At 37.2% G+C, this 15,224-nt stretch overlaps 1 protein-coding gene across 1 annotated transcript; it reads left to right on the top strand.

Moving 5' to 3' along the window:
• Positions 1–894: 894 nt before the first annotated feature.
• Positions 895–9,661, top strand: trib2 (tribbles pseudokinase 2). The gene is made up of 3 exons (XM_066705699.1): positions 895–1,918; positions 3,589–3,881; positions 6,928–9,661. The coding sequence occupies exons 1-3, from the start codon at positions 1,649–1,651 to the stop codon at positions 7,400–7,402; spliced, it is 1,038 nt and encodes a 345-aa protein (XP_066561796.1). The 5' UTR covers positions 895–1,648; the 3' UTR covers positions 7,403–9,661.
• The last annotated feature ends 5,563 nt before the right edge of the window (positions 9,662–15,224 follow it).

Here is a 15,224-nt window from a genome sequence, read left to right as displayed (position 1 = left end):
CCTGTGTGTCTAGCCAAGCTGTCTGAATACTTTCCTCAATCTATTGCTCAATCCAGTGTCCTGTGCTCACCTCCTCCCACAATGTGGCCCAAGCTATGAATAAAGGAAGGCTGTCCCAGTGTCGGGTTACCCATTCACATGGAGGCACAAGGTATTTTCCTCAACAGCACTTCATTGACCAACTAAAACAAGTATTTCAATGCCAACAGCTCCCTGGACACACTATTTATGTATTTATTGACAGGTCAAAAAAAAGAAAAAGAAAAATGCCAAAAAAGTATTTTATGATAATACACAGGTTGTCCCAATATAATATTGCATGTTTGACTGTTTTTCATAGGAAATGTCATTCCTGCAATGTTATAATTTATAAAATAAAAGGGGACCTTTAGCAGGGGATTATTTTAGTTTAATAATCGGTCTCTTACTAATTGTTACGGACTGAATCACCCAAGCCCTACTACACGTCATAAGTAAATGAGTGTATATAAGAAAGCAATAATACGATGTTTGGTGCTTGCTTTCCGTGGAGTTTCTCCAAACTCACTTGGGAGTTTTTAAGTAATTCATGCTTCCATCTAGCATAGATGCGTCCTAATCTAACACGACACTGATTGTAATACGAATAACAACAGTCTTGAAAAAAAATATATAAACCTATAAAAAACAAAACCGTTCTCGCACAAATCTCATTGGATTGCCATTCCAGCTTTGGCGGATGGATATCACCCACTTGGTTAAGCACAATGTAATGTAAACCCCGGAGTACAACCTACCCCATTGCTAACTACAGGTTTCTTTACACGTCATTTGATTGACGGCTCGGGTGGGCCAATGATAGAGCTCCTTTCCCGTGACGTAAAGAAGGCGGGCGTACAGCCCATCAGGTTGGTGTGCGGAGGAGAGGCGGTGTAGTCAGCGCTGCACTGGGGCTCGGTGTGAATGTGCTGCTGACATCAGTGAATAGAGATTCCCAGTCACGTAAGTACTATTAATACACCGCGGGAGATGATGGCTTGCTGAAAAAAGGGATAGGCCTGGGAAAAATCGGCCATCCCTTCTGAGCAGCTCAATACAATTGGATTCCCCCCCCCTCCCAATAATACTTTGGATAAAAACGAATTTGCACAAAAAAAAGCATCCAGTTTTCCACCCAGAGGAGGACTTCGCAATCTGGCATCGTTTCTGTTCTGCTCGGATAATCCCGGGAGGGCCCATGCATGCTACCGGAGCACAGGGCAGCTGAAACCACTTGTCCGGCGTTTTGTTATCCTTGTTTGCACTTTCTTTGGCGTTGCAGCAGATTGGGACTCTGCATACTTCATGCATTCATGTGCGAGTTACATATTTTTTTCACCCCTTCTTCTAACAGCGAATAGTGTTGTGCAGCAGCGAGGCTTGCAAGCCTTTTATACGATCGTGTAAATGTAGAAGAATTACAGCTATTAAAAGAGAGAATATCCTGACGCCACCTAGGGCTTGGAACTTGGTGCTCTTGTAGTTGTTACCTTGCATTCATTTTTTTTTCTTTTTGTTATATGCATCGGATTAGTTTCAGTGGCATTTACACTGAACAAGATTAACTCTTATTTGAATCCTCTGACTCGGAAGACCCATTGTGTAGTAAGTCCTTTGGTATCGCACACTCATGAACATACAGAGGTCCAACCCCATTAACATCGCACGTTATGGGAGATCAAGGCACAAACACCACGACTTTGAGGAGCTATCTTGCTTGAGGACTACCGAATCGAGTCAGAGTTTCAGCCCCAATTTAGGTTCTCCCAGCCCCCCAGAGACCCCCAATTCCTCGCACTGCCTGTCGTGCATTGGGAAATACCTCTTGCTGGAGCCGCTGGAGGGAGACCACGTTTTCCGAGCCGCGCACTTGCACAGCGGAGAGGAGCTCGTCTGCAAGGTGAGCACGTTGCAACACTCAATGCATGATTGTTACTGTGTATCATTGGACACAGCTGCTGGTATTTAATAGTGTGCATGAAGAAAAAAAAAACACATTTGTCTTTTCCCCCAACAGTTATCTTTGTATCAGTAGGCATTGCACGTCTCAAATGTGGTGCAAGGAATATATGGATATTGAGAGAATTAGTTTATTGTTCTGCTTATAGCTAAACCGGAATTGAATTGTAATGCTTTGAAAATGAATCGCATTAACACGCACATCTGCTGGCATTTAATACTATGCATGAAGGAAACCAATTGTAAATCCTCTTCCCCACCTACAGTTAACTTTATAGCAGTTAACATTACACATGTCTCACGTGTGGTGCAGGGGTTTATATCTATCTGTCTATGTACACACACAGACATAACTCATGTATTGTTCTGCTTGTATAGCTAAACTGGAATTGTAATGTCAGTTCACACGCTTGCTCGTGTATGTATGTATGTATGAATGAATGAATGCATGCATGCAAGCGTATAGACGTATTGACCTCGGTAGAAAACACAGACCTACCATGCTATCTTATCTACACGACATCCATCTTCTAAAGGATATTCTCTGACGTTTTAATAGAGAGAGTTGGGTGCCGGGGGGGGTTGTCCATTGATGATAATGTAGAACAATGGAGCAAGTCCTTTAACCCAGCGCCCTTGCAAAAATATTGCCCTAGTATCTCGTCTCCAGTTTCTATGGCATTGCTCAGTGTTCATTACAATGAAAACGGCCTGGGCTTTACTCTTCTTACTTGCGAGTCTTCTGAAGGCATATATTGTTTGAAGAGCGTAAGTGATAAGCGGTATGCACGATAAAAGCCATGCACCTATCTTCTTCAAACTGCAATATTGAAGGTGTCTTGACTGTAGGAGCAATAATGGTGGTTTTTCTTGCTAGTTTCATCGTTTTGACGATATACAATTTCGAGGTAGACTGACATTGCGCTAATTTGGTGTACAAATCCTCTTTAACACTTGGGGTTTTTATATTGCGTCAGAGAACAGTCCTCAAAGGAGTTCCCTAAACCCGAACAATCCACATTGCTGTGAATGCAGGCATTTGCATGGATAGTGAATTTTGAGTAATCTTCTAGGTCTGAAATACTTTTGTATCCAAGTGCAGCGATTGCTAAGGGAATTATAGGTTACGTCACACGTAGACATTGGGGACATAATGAGAGAAAAAGAACATTGTCATGGTTTCCCTGTGGGTACCATTCAAAAGCATCCTTTTGTTCTGACATTGATACTGCGGTGCATCATGTGGTATTAAATATATTTTGTGTGTGGTTTTGTTAGTTTCTCAGATATCAGATAAACAGTTTAATTTAAGCACTCTCACTTTATTTCCAGTGGTAATCAGGGGGTCCAGAATTGCAGACTAGGAGACAAGAACTGACTTGTTTTGCACTAGCATGTGATCAGGTGTGAGTCATGCTCCGCAATTTTCATGAATCAGATTGAATTTCTCCTGCATTATTCATACTGCGATCCATTTTATAGCCATCTCACAACTAATTTAATATTGTAGCTGGGCATAATTGGGAGTTATGCAAGCCTGTATGTAGTTTTATTTCTTTGCTTCTTGTGTATTTTTTATTTTTTGACCTTTTTCTCTTTTACTCCATCTAGGTGTTTGATATTGCTCGCTATCAGGAATCCTTAGCAGCCTATTTCTGTCTGTCTGCACATGACAATATAAACCAAATTGTTGAAATTCTCCTTGGGGAAACCAGAGCCTATGTGTTCTTTGAGAAGAGCCATGGGGACATGCACTCATTTGTCCGTACCTGTAAGAAGCTCAGAGAAGATGAGGCTGCCAGACTGTTCCATCAGATAGCATCAGCGGTGGCTCACTGCCATGACAATGGACTGGTTTTGAGAGATCTGAAGCTGAGGAAATTTGTTTTTAAAAACGAAGACAGGTAAGATAATGCATTTCTGAAATGGTTCAAAATAGTTTTATGTATGGAACAGTAATTTGATAATAACTTGGGTATTCTTTAAAAGGCTACAGTTTGTATGAATTAGATATATACTTGTATATGTCTAGAATGCATTAAATACAAATTAACTTAATATACTTATGATTAAGGCTTTTGTATTTATTTTCTGCTGGATCTTCCCAGGATGTATAGGGTAGATCAGGGGAGCACTGCTCCAGTGCCTGAAGGCTGCAGTGTCTGCTGGTTGTGTTCAGTGTCAGGATTTTATTACACAAGTAAACTATATTAGCTTACTTTAACCAGTTGAACCTTTCTGGCAAATGTAAGACATTGATAATCTAGATAGACCTATACATTATGGGGGATTGTGGTCTACCAGGAGATGTGCACTATTGACAGGTCAATAATGCAAATATATTTTTTGTCTGTTTAGCACTTGTAAATTATATTAAAAGGATCACGTTTATATAAAATATATATATTATATTTATCCACCTCTCATGCATTATGTAAGCATTCACAAAATAGTGGAGTCATTAGTGACATAGTGTGGCAAGCATTTTGATGTCAAAAGCTCTGATTTAAAATCCATTTTTATATGGTGGCTGTGTATTTATTTTCACATGCCAAGGAAGAGTACGTTTTTATTTGATAAAGCACCCAGTGATATTCTATAGCTAAAAGCATTTATGATACTGATCCGGATTTGATTAAAAATAAAAAGGTTACTTTATTTCCAACTGTAATGTTTGCTAAACTGCATTTAACCGAGTGAATATAGTTAGTTGTGAGCTGAGCAAACTGATAATAGATTAATATTCTTTTTGGTAGTATTTTTTATAATTTACACAATTACTGGCATTCCATGTACCGGGTATGTTTTGGGAGATGTTGAAGCTGTATAAATTGTGGGTTCTCGGTGATTCACACTGTAAATATGTAGCATTTCTCTCAGACACTTTCTAATCTGGGGCAGTCAAGCAGCTGCACACCTAAACCATCTTCATGACCTCTGTGCTACTTCTACAGCAAGGATGCCAGATTGATGAGTTTAATGATGTATGCGAGAGCAGGCACTATGTATTGGAGTAATGAGAATGCTGCCCCGACAAACAAGTTGCCTGAGCATTACTTTGGTCTGAGAAAAGAAGGAAAGAGAAAAAGGGTCAGACACTGAAACAAAATGAGGCAGGCAGTCTTCTAATGGAGCTTGAAATAATTTATACTTGACCGGTTTTAGTTTGAGGTTTCCTTGCTCAACATGGACAGTGCATTTTTACCGAATTGATATCCAGGATAGTTATTTGAGGAAGTTGAGATCTTGTTGAGATCTGGTTTGATCAGTTAAATCCTATCATGGGTCGGTGAAAGTGTTGGCTTCAATCTACTGTAGTTTTCATCAACTTTTGAGATCATATTTAGGCTACATTTTCTACAGAGACAAGTCTGAGAGCAATTGATTTTAAATGCCTCCCCCACAACCATACAAAGGAGTAGTGAAACTATTCAATGTGTAATTTGCATATATTTCTATTCAAACAGACTGGTAGTGTGGGCATATATATTTTCCACCATTTTGAAAAATAAATTGATAATAAAGTAATTAGAGGATGGACATTTATTGGCTATGGTTTGGTACAATATAGTGCCATTCAAAGTACATGTTTTTCAACCATTTCTATCCAGAGTCCACTTACTCCAGACTTGTTAAGACTTGTTTCTTGATGATCTGCTCGCAGTATTATACATGTATTGCATACATGACCTTTTATTCCTTTTGTGTAAGATCTGGTTTTGACCAAGTGTAATGCAGGTTTGATAAAATATCTATTTGTACAGTCTTTTCAATAGAAATTGTAATTGTGTGCGTGCATGTATATATAATTAGAATCAGTGGTATTTGTTTCCCCTTTATATCCAAATTTGGAATAATTTATTTTTGTTTAACATTATAACCTTTTTTTTTTTTTTTTTTTTTTTTACTGGCAAAGGAAAGATCAAGGCACTATGCACTCATAGACCATCTGCTGCTTTGTACAAATGGAAGGACTAATGTGTCAGCTATCGTTGATAAGACTGCAAGCTCACGGGCACCTGGCCATTATTCCTCTTTTAAGAGTGGGCCCATAGGATCAGGTATTTTTACAGTATATGGACAAGGCTGATTTGTGAATTAACTTTTCTAGCTGTTCATTGCAGTTACAACCTCAAATTGCAGTTGGTTCCAGTTTCAAATTAAATATAAATACAAGGTCTAGAAATTCTGTAGCATCTATCACAAATGTTTTTTTCCTAAATATGGAAAGGCTATAGCCTATTGCTTCTGTACTTATTTTTTTAAATAAATTATAAACCACTAATTTTACAGCCCTCAGGTTAGACATCTGTACTAAAAGGCATTCATCAAAAATCTGAAAAGCTCTTGCTGAAATCTTTTCATAAAAAAAAGCAGAAGACCCTTTGCTCATTGACAAAGGAATAGAAGCAAAACCTGCTGTATGCATTTGTATAGCCTAATTGTGTCATGCAATGGAGGTTTTCTTTTCTTTGACTTCCCCTTATGTTGGACAAAACTGCATTTCCTGTTTAATGTCTGATTTATTTGGCCTCTGACTACTCTTTTGTGGTTTGATATGTATATAATGTGTATATGGCTGAGAGTATTTAAAGCAGAATAACTTCCTTTGTTTTTAAATAATTGATGTATGACATTCCGTACGTGTTATTTAATCTACGAAGTACACTTTAATTCTTGTTTTGTCTTAGATATAGTATTCCCTCTGGCTTTTATGTCAGTGATACCAGAGGAATCTTTAGTATCTTTTTGTCAGGGTTTGATTTATGGGTACAGTCTGAATTTCAGTGTTTACACCTGCACTGCAGAGAAGTATTTTTCTTAAAGCACTTAACATAAGAGAGGAATGATGCATCACCTGAACCTTGTAAAATGTGGAATGAGCCTTGGTTTTCAGAAATGTGCCTCTAATTCTAGTTTTGCTCTTTACATACGTTTTGTATTTTTCAGGAGTCTCGTTAAATTGGAAAGCCTGGAGGATGCATATATTTTGGGAGGAGAAGATGACTCTCTCTCTGACAAGCATGGCTGCCCAGCCTATGTGAGCCCAGAGATCCTCAACACAAGTGGCAGCTACTCTGGCAAGGCAGCGGACGTTTGGAGCCTGGGTGTCATGCTGTACACGATTCTAGTTGGACGCTATCCATTCCATGACGTGGAACCCGGTTCTCTATTCAGCAAGATCCGCCGGGGGCAGTTCAGCATCCCAGAAACGCTCACCCCCAAGGCCAAATGCCTCATCCGCAGTATCCTTAGGCGGGAACCTAACGAGAGGCTAACTTCGCGGGAAATCTTGGACCATCCTTGGTTTTGCTCAGATATACATGTCTCTAGTTCAGGATATGGTGCAAATGACAAGGAGGCTTCAGATCAGCTGGTGCCTGATGTTAACATGGAGGAAGAGTTGGACAAATTTTTCAGCTGAGCAGCCCAATGAAGTGAGGGTTTGTCTGGAGGACATATCTGGCAAAAACATACATGAAGGAATCCTTCTTGACCCATTAAATGGAATCCTAGATCAACCTAGCTTGGCAGCAGACACAATGTTGGAGTTCCTTCATTGATCTTTGAGGAGCAACAGAACATGTGAAATGCAGATGTTATGTAGCAATTTCTGGAAGTGGTGCTATCAGGTTAGATTGGTACTAGTGGAGTAAAAAAGTACAATTAAATAGGCAGCATGGATTATCACAGCTTCTCCTCTCAAGGAGCCTTGGAGAAGAAAACTAAAATATCTGCCAGTGTCAGTCAAACTGCAGTGTATCACTCCTCTTCTTTTCTAAAAAAGCATTTGCAAGTCACAATAAATAACTTTTGCCTCAACACATTTGGCATCGTACTGTTATGTATTTGTTTATTTCATTCGGGTAATCTTAGTTTTTTTTTTTTTTTCATTTATTTCGTAGGTGCACATGGACCGACATAAAAAGCGGGTGCTAACAAAATCTTCAGTTAATTTCTTTGTGTAGCTAAGTAACTCATTAACTGGTACAATTCTCAGCCTAACTTCTTCAATATCAAATGTTTTGTATTCATGTCAGCTAGTTTTTTTTTTTATATATATATATATATATATATATATATATATATATATATATACCTTTGTTCCTAACTTATTTAACAAGATGTTCCATTTTCATGTCAACTGCCTTGGTTGCAGTAAGCTATTAAAACACAAACTTACAGTATAACTGCTACTGTAGTATTTTAATTTTTTTAACCAAAAATATACAGGGTTCAAAAATAGCTTCCAGACCTGCCATCATGCACTAGATTTGTATAGGCGGAATAAGAAGAAAATATTGGGGTTGGACAGATGAGCTGATTCAACATACATAATAGTATAAACTATTTAAGTGTTTTAATTTTGTTGGTACCAAGAGACATTTAACTTATATTTAAGAAATTACAGATATTGATTTTTGTTTCTCAAGGTTCATTTATATTTTGGTCATATACAACATGAAGTTAATGTCTGGGCTACATGGACACAGGGCAGGTATTTAGTTGGAGGGGGGGGGGGGAAACTGTCCGAAGTTTAACGCATACCAGTCAAATCAACTGCTGCTAAGTCTATGCAGTTAAATACCCATTTGTAGATCCTTTATTTGTTTGGACAATTTATCTGAGAAAGGTAAAGACGCAGTAGTTTGAAGACATTTAGAATTTAATAAAGGCCCAATAGAACCTTAAACAAGGCATTTTTAATGGAATTGTACACCTCCTACCCTGAGGAGATTTTAACTATTTATTGTACTTGATGGTGACTGCACACAGGGCTTTACAAATTTAAGCTTAGTTTTTGTGAAACGCTTTAAAGTAAATTGCTTAAAAATAAAAACTAATAGAAAAGTTTCCCCAAAGAAATTAGATGGTGATAGTGGGTAGATGGAAGCATCCAATATAGTACTTAGACCCATCATAAGGAAATTATATGCTGCAAGTGCACATCTGCTACCCAAAATATCCGATTGCCATAGAAGCCAGTATTTTTAATTTAATACTGGTTTCATTTCTGACAGGTACAGACACTGTACTTAACAATGAATTGCTTCCCCTTTCTGGATTTTTTTTTACCCCTGTTTTATTTAATCATAATTACTTGTCTTTTTCATGACTGTACTATATAAAAATAGTTCTGGACATAACTACTATGCTGTTTCCAGTACCTCATTTTAATTTTTTTATTACTGCCTGTACAGGTTCTGTGAAATGGTCATGTTCTGGATAGGTACATGTGGACTTTTGTAGTATTTAAATGTTACTTGAATTTGTGCTTTATTCTAGTATGTGGCATGTGCGTACAGCTACTTGGCATTTGCCCTATGGATGCTATTGAAAGCTTAACTCAGAAAATGAAAGGAGAATGAGCAGAGGGTGGTTCAATTCTCGGTGGATTTATGAAACAAACTGCAGCTGACCTGCCTTTTTTTTCTTTTTCCCCTTTTTAACAAATTGCTTTTATTTTGTTTCAGTTAAGAAATATGGGGTGAACTACTCACTTTGATGGTGCTGAGTTGGTGCTAATGTTGAAGGATTTTATTTTTCTTATACTTTGGAAGGGGGAATGTTTAGAGAAAGTGATATGCATGGTGGGGTTTCACTGCCTCTGGTGTTTTGATTGTAATGTATTTGGTTTGATGTTTTGTCCAAAATTTCTTCGGTAAATAAATTGTGAACTGCATATTGAAATCACTGGTTTCTTTTACTTTTCTGGTGTCCTTCTGTCCCAGTCTCAAATGACAATACATAGATTAAATATTAAATAAATATATATTAAAATTATTCACTTGATTTTTTTAAATGCATTTAACTGTTGCAATCATTGGTTATAGAACACCCTAATGAGTACATACAATGTGCCATCTCGGGGAAAAAAAAATATATCAAAGAATGTATCACCTTTGTATTTTAGTTTCCTTGAGGATTACATGTATAAAACGTAATATGGAATATTGTTCTGGTTTTCTTAAACTTGACTAAGTGGCACACTTGAGGTAGTGTTCAGTTAATTTAGTTTAATTGGTTATCAATCTGTGTAAATGTCTAAATGTAAAATACAACTTGTCTAAATGTTACTTTTATATATGAAGTAAGTATTTTTGTCAATGTGTAAAATGGTATTTAAAAAAAAAAAAAAAAAAAAAGTGTAACCAAACAGTACACATATATTTGGATCTCTTTTTCATAATTTTTAACTTGCTTCATAGTGCTTCCTTAGACATTTCATTCATGGCAGTGAGGCTAGATGTTGATCTAGTAAACTGCATTCCTGACACTCATCTGGAATTTAACACTGTCTGGCAGGCAGATTTTTTCAACATCAGTCCTGAGCACAATACATCTATAGAGTGTCATCCTCACTCTAAATGTTCACATTCCTCTCATGGAATGTGCTGACTTCAGGGGTGAACTGCTACAGTGGAGGTCAGACTACTTGAAAACTTGTGATCTTTTTTTTTTTTTTTGTGTATATATATATATAATGTATATAATACAGTAAGTTATAATAAATTCTAAAAGTTTTGCCAACATTTTTGTATATATTGATGTATTCTCCAAATATTAAGATATGTATTTGTATTGTTAGTTGTTTTGCTTCAGATTAGATAGGTCCCCTCCTAGGGATACAGTAATTGTATACATTTCAGATTTGTTTAACTAGTAGGGACCACAGAAATAGCTGTTAGACCATCTTAGTTCCAGTGCATTATATAAGTGTGATAACTCAAAGAATGTAGGAGACCAGTTATGTTATGGTAGTTTCCATGGCTACAAAATGCTTGTTGCTGTAGCTGGGAGACATGGGGGGATTAATCAGAATTAATGGTATAAACGAAGAAGACCGATGTAAAGGCAGCTCTGGCTGAATAGCTGACTCGGAGATTCAAACTGTGAAGACGGGGAACATAAAGTGTTACATTTTCGTCTGTGTGTGTGTTTTGTTTTCTGTAAATATATTTTGTGTATAATGGAACTACACCAACATAAGAAAAGTACTAAACTAAACTGTAATTGGCTTGCAAAAAAAAAAGTTATTGTCTGTGGCTTTGGATTTATCTATAATTTCTTAGTCTATTTTATCTTAATTTTGTAAGGGTATAAATTCTGGATTGGATTTTAGCTTCTATTTCTAATCCATGAGAACTGGTATTACATATACATATAACAGCAAAGGAATTTATTCAAAATCATCTGACCAGTTAGACACTGAGCTTTTGTTCCAGTAGCTGAAGGTGCTGTCACTCTGTTTAAGGCCTATGATTCAAGTTATTCTAATACTAATTTTGGAAGGATCACAGGGAATTTTCTTTCAACAACACAGCTTCATAAAGATGGTTCCACAAATAATTTAATAAATGTTGCCTTCTATATAAACTGAATATATTTTCACTATACATACCAGGAGCCATGGAGGTGTTGGGAAATGCCAATGTAACACTTCTCTTTGATATTTTCCGAATGTGCTTTGTTTTCATTTTGGCATGAGCGCGAGAGGCCTTTGCATTTGTTATTCAATGGCAACCCTGTTGTCGCATAGATATCTAAGTAATTAATACATTGATATTAATTCTAGATTCTGTTCTTGGTAAAGTGTCTAAACTCAAGCATATGGTGACAGAAAAAATGTAACGATTTAAAAATGCACCTTTGCATTAAGTTAATGCATTTGGTTAATAAGAGGTTATCCAACTATAACCTCTTTCTGTGTCAACAATGGTGGAAGTATCTGATCAATAACTATTTGGATCATTGCCTAACAGCAATATTGCACCATCTGGTGGAAAAATGCATACCATTAAAAATCACATCCATTGTCAATAAATATATAATTTATATTTATGTGGGTTGGCTGTACTCCCTGGACAGATTTTTATGTTTAATTTTTTTTCTGTATCCATGCAGTATTATTTCTCATTGCTCACATTTGTGTTGTAAATATCTAAAAGCTGACAGACTAAATAAACAAATAAATACATAAAATAAACATTATGTCCTGTTTATAAATATAACAATGCTTTTGTCCCGGTCTTCATCCTTGCCTAATTATACATTCCATTTGCATTGAACATTGGCTGGAGCACACAATAGGCCTTCTGAGAACATGAAATACATAACTGGCATGGAAATGTATTATGTTTTGAATACTGAACATAATGCTGAATTTAATGTTTTATTTTTTACTTTAATCTACCCATTTTATTGCACATAATTGCTCTGAGAATATTTGTTACATATGCCACTTAGATTTGAAAATGAAACTTAAAAAACAACATTCATTCTTGCTCAAAAAATTGATTTATTGCCAACCTTTCTTTACTTGTTTATTTATGTAAACCATGAGGAGATTACTTGTAATAGTTGTTAAAAAGAAGCTCAGAATATACCCAAACTATACCACTGCAGTTTTATCAATACAGATAATGCACAATACTCTGCTCTATTCCAATTACAGCATGTTGTTTCCTTAAAAGTACAATACTAATCCTATAGTGCCTTTGTTTATAGGGGGAAATTATTGTTTTTCTGAAGTATCAATGATTTATTAAGAACATAAAGTTAACAAACAAGAGGAGGCCATTTGACCCATCGTGCTCGTTTGGTGTCCATTAATAACTAAGTGATCCAAGGATCCTATCCAGTCTATTTTTAAATGTTCCCAAATGTTCAGCTTCTACCACATCGCTGGGGAGTTTGTTCCAGATTGTGATGACTCTCTGTGTGAAGAAGTGTCTCCTGTTTTCTGTCTTGAATGCCTTGAAGCCCAATTTCCATTTGTGTCCCTGGGTGCATGTGTCCCTGCTGATCTGGAAAAGCTCCTCTGGTTTGATGTGGTCGATGCCTTTCATGATTTTGAAGACTTGAATCAAGTCCCCAGGTAGTCTCCTCTGTTCCAGGGTGAAAAGGTTCAGTTCCCTCAGTCTCTCTAAGTAGGACATTCCCTTCAGGCCTGGAATAAGTCTGGTTGCTCTCCTCTGAACTGCCTCTAGTGTGTATGGAGCCCAGAACTGTACACAGTATTCCAGATGAGGTCTAACTAGTGCATTGTACAGTTTATTGCTTCCCCACATTGTTTAGATTTGGGAAGTGAGGAGTCCATGTAGACTCCTAGATCTTCTCATGCGTTACTTAATCTAGTTCTATTCCTCCCATAGTGTAATTATAGTGGACATTTTTGTTACCTGCATGCAAAACCTTGCACTTGTCGACATTGAATTTCATCTGCCAGGTGTTGGCCCACAACTGAATATTATCTAAGTTCCTTTGAATAACCTGTGCTGCCGAGATTGTATCTGCTGAGCCACCTATTTTAGTATCATCTGCAAATTTGACAAGTTTGCTAACTATCCCAGAGTCCAGATCATTCATATAGATTAGAAAAAGCAAAGGCCCTAGTACTGATCCCTGTGGAACTCCACTAACAACCTCACTCCAGTTAGAAGCGACTCCTCTAATCGACACCCTCTGTTTCCTATACATCAACCAGTTCATAATCCATCTACTTACATTACCCTGAAGGCCTACAGCTTCCAATTTGAGGATCAGTCTTTGGTGTGGAACCTTATCAAAAGCTTTTTGAAATTCTAAGTATATCATATCATATGCTTTCACATGATCTACAGCTGCAGTTGCATATTCAAAAAATTAGTAAGACCACCTCGTCTAAACCCATGTTGACTATCTCCAAGAATATGGTTTTCATTAAGATGCTCCTCTATTTTCTATTTTTTCCAACATTCCAACATACAAGTGATGCAGGTGAGACTGATTGGTCTGTAATTTCCTGGCTCAGTTTTGTCCCCTTTCTTCCTGTCAGTTGGCACATCCCCTGTTCTAAGTGTCTTTTGGAATATTTGAGTTAGCGGCCTATAAATAATTTCCCTAATTTCTTTAAGTACTGTAGGGAATATACTATCTGGCCCAGGTGATTTTTGTTTTTAATTCTGCTAGTCCCTTTAGTAACTCCTCCTCATTTATCCTGATCTCTCTTAGGGTTTGACTTGACTGATTGTTAACCCGTGGCATGTTATCTGTTATCTATTTGCCACATCTTGTTCATTTTCTAAGATACTTAAATTTTTGCCCTTTAGCTGTTTCACTTCCTCCTTTAATGACCTCTTGCTGCTGTAGTATTGAAAAAGCTCTTTGCATTTTTTTTTAGCTCCAAGAGCTATGTTTCTTTTTTTATATTTCCCTCTTTGCTTTCCTGATCCCTTTCTTAACATCTCTTTGCAGTTCAACATATTTGTATTTTGTTTTGTGTCTGTGCCTTTTGTATATGGTATACATTTTTCTTTCACTTGATATTTTTTTTTTGCATACTTCTATTAAACCATTTTGGCCAGTGTTTTTTGGTCCTCAATTTGCTAAGTTTTGGTACAAATTTCTCCTGAGCCTCAAGTAGTATATTCTTAAAATATAACCATCCATTTCCAACTGAATCTGTATCCAGTGTGCTCCAGTCTAACTCTTCTAAGAGCCACCTCATACCTTCAAGGTTTTCTTTTCTAAAATTTGAGACTATTGTTTTAGACTTGGTCCTTGTTTTTTGAAAGTATGCCTCAAAGCTAACCATATTGTGATCACAGTTTGCCATTGTTTCTCTAACTACTGTCCCCCTGACTCTATCTTGGTCATTTGAAAAGATCAAGTCAATGCATACACTCTCTCTGGTTGGTTCCCTGACAAATGGAGTTAGAAAGCATTTACCATCTCAACCATTTCTATTTCTATTTCTGTAGTCCTAACTGGGCTTTCCCAATCTATGTTCGAGTTCTTCTGCCTCAATGTCATTTTGGACATACACTCACCTAAAGGATTATTAGGAACACCATACTAATACTGTGTTTGACCCCCTTTCGCCTTCAGAACTGCCTTAATTCTACGTGGCATTGATTCAACAAGGTGCTGAAAGCATTCTTTAGAAATGTTGGCCCATAGGATAGCATCTTGCAGTTGATGGAGATTTGTGGGATGCACATCCAGGGCACGAAGCTCCCGTTCCACCACATCCCAAAGATGCTCTATTGGGTTGAGATCTGGTGACTGTGGGGGCCAGTTTAGTACAGTGAACTCATTGTCATGTTCAAGAAACCAATTTGAAATGATTCGACCTTTGTGACATGGTGCATTATCCTGCTGGAAGTAGCCATCAGAGAATGGGTACATGGTAGTCATAAAGGGATGGACATGGTCAGAAACAATGCTCAGGTAGGCCGTGGCATTTAAACGATGCCCAATTGGCA

The sequence above is a fragment of the Amia ocellicauda genome, chromosome 1 (genome assembly GCF_036373705.1).
Source record: "Amia ocellicauda isolate fAmiCal2 chromosome 1, fAmiCal2.hap1, whole genome shotgun sequence".
Classification (NCBI taxonomy): domain Eukaryota; kingdom Metazoa; phylum Chordata; class Actinopteri; order Amiiformes; family Amiidae; genus Amia; species Amia ocellicauda.
The sequence above is the reverse complement of the archived record's forward strand: the minus strand, read 5'-3'. Positions and strand labels throughout refer to the sequence as shown.

Coding starts and splice junctions, on each gene's coding strand:
- trib2 (XM_066705699.1), top strand. CDS start 1,649: ATGAACATACAGAGGTCCAACCCCATTAACATCGCACGTTATGGGAGA. Junction 1,919..3,588: donor GAGAGGAGCTCGTCTGCAAG/GTGAGCACGTTG, acceptor TACTCCATCTAG/GTGTTTGATATTGCTCGCTA. Junction 3,882..6,927: donor GTTTTTAAAAACGAAGACAG/GTAAGATAATGC, acceptor TGTATTTTTCAG/GAGTCTCGTTAAATTGGAAA.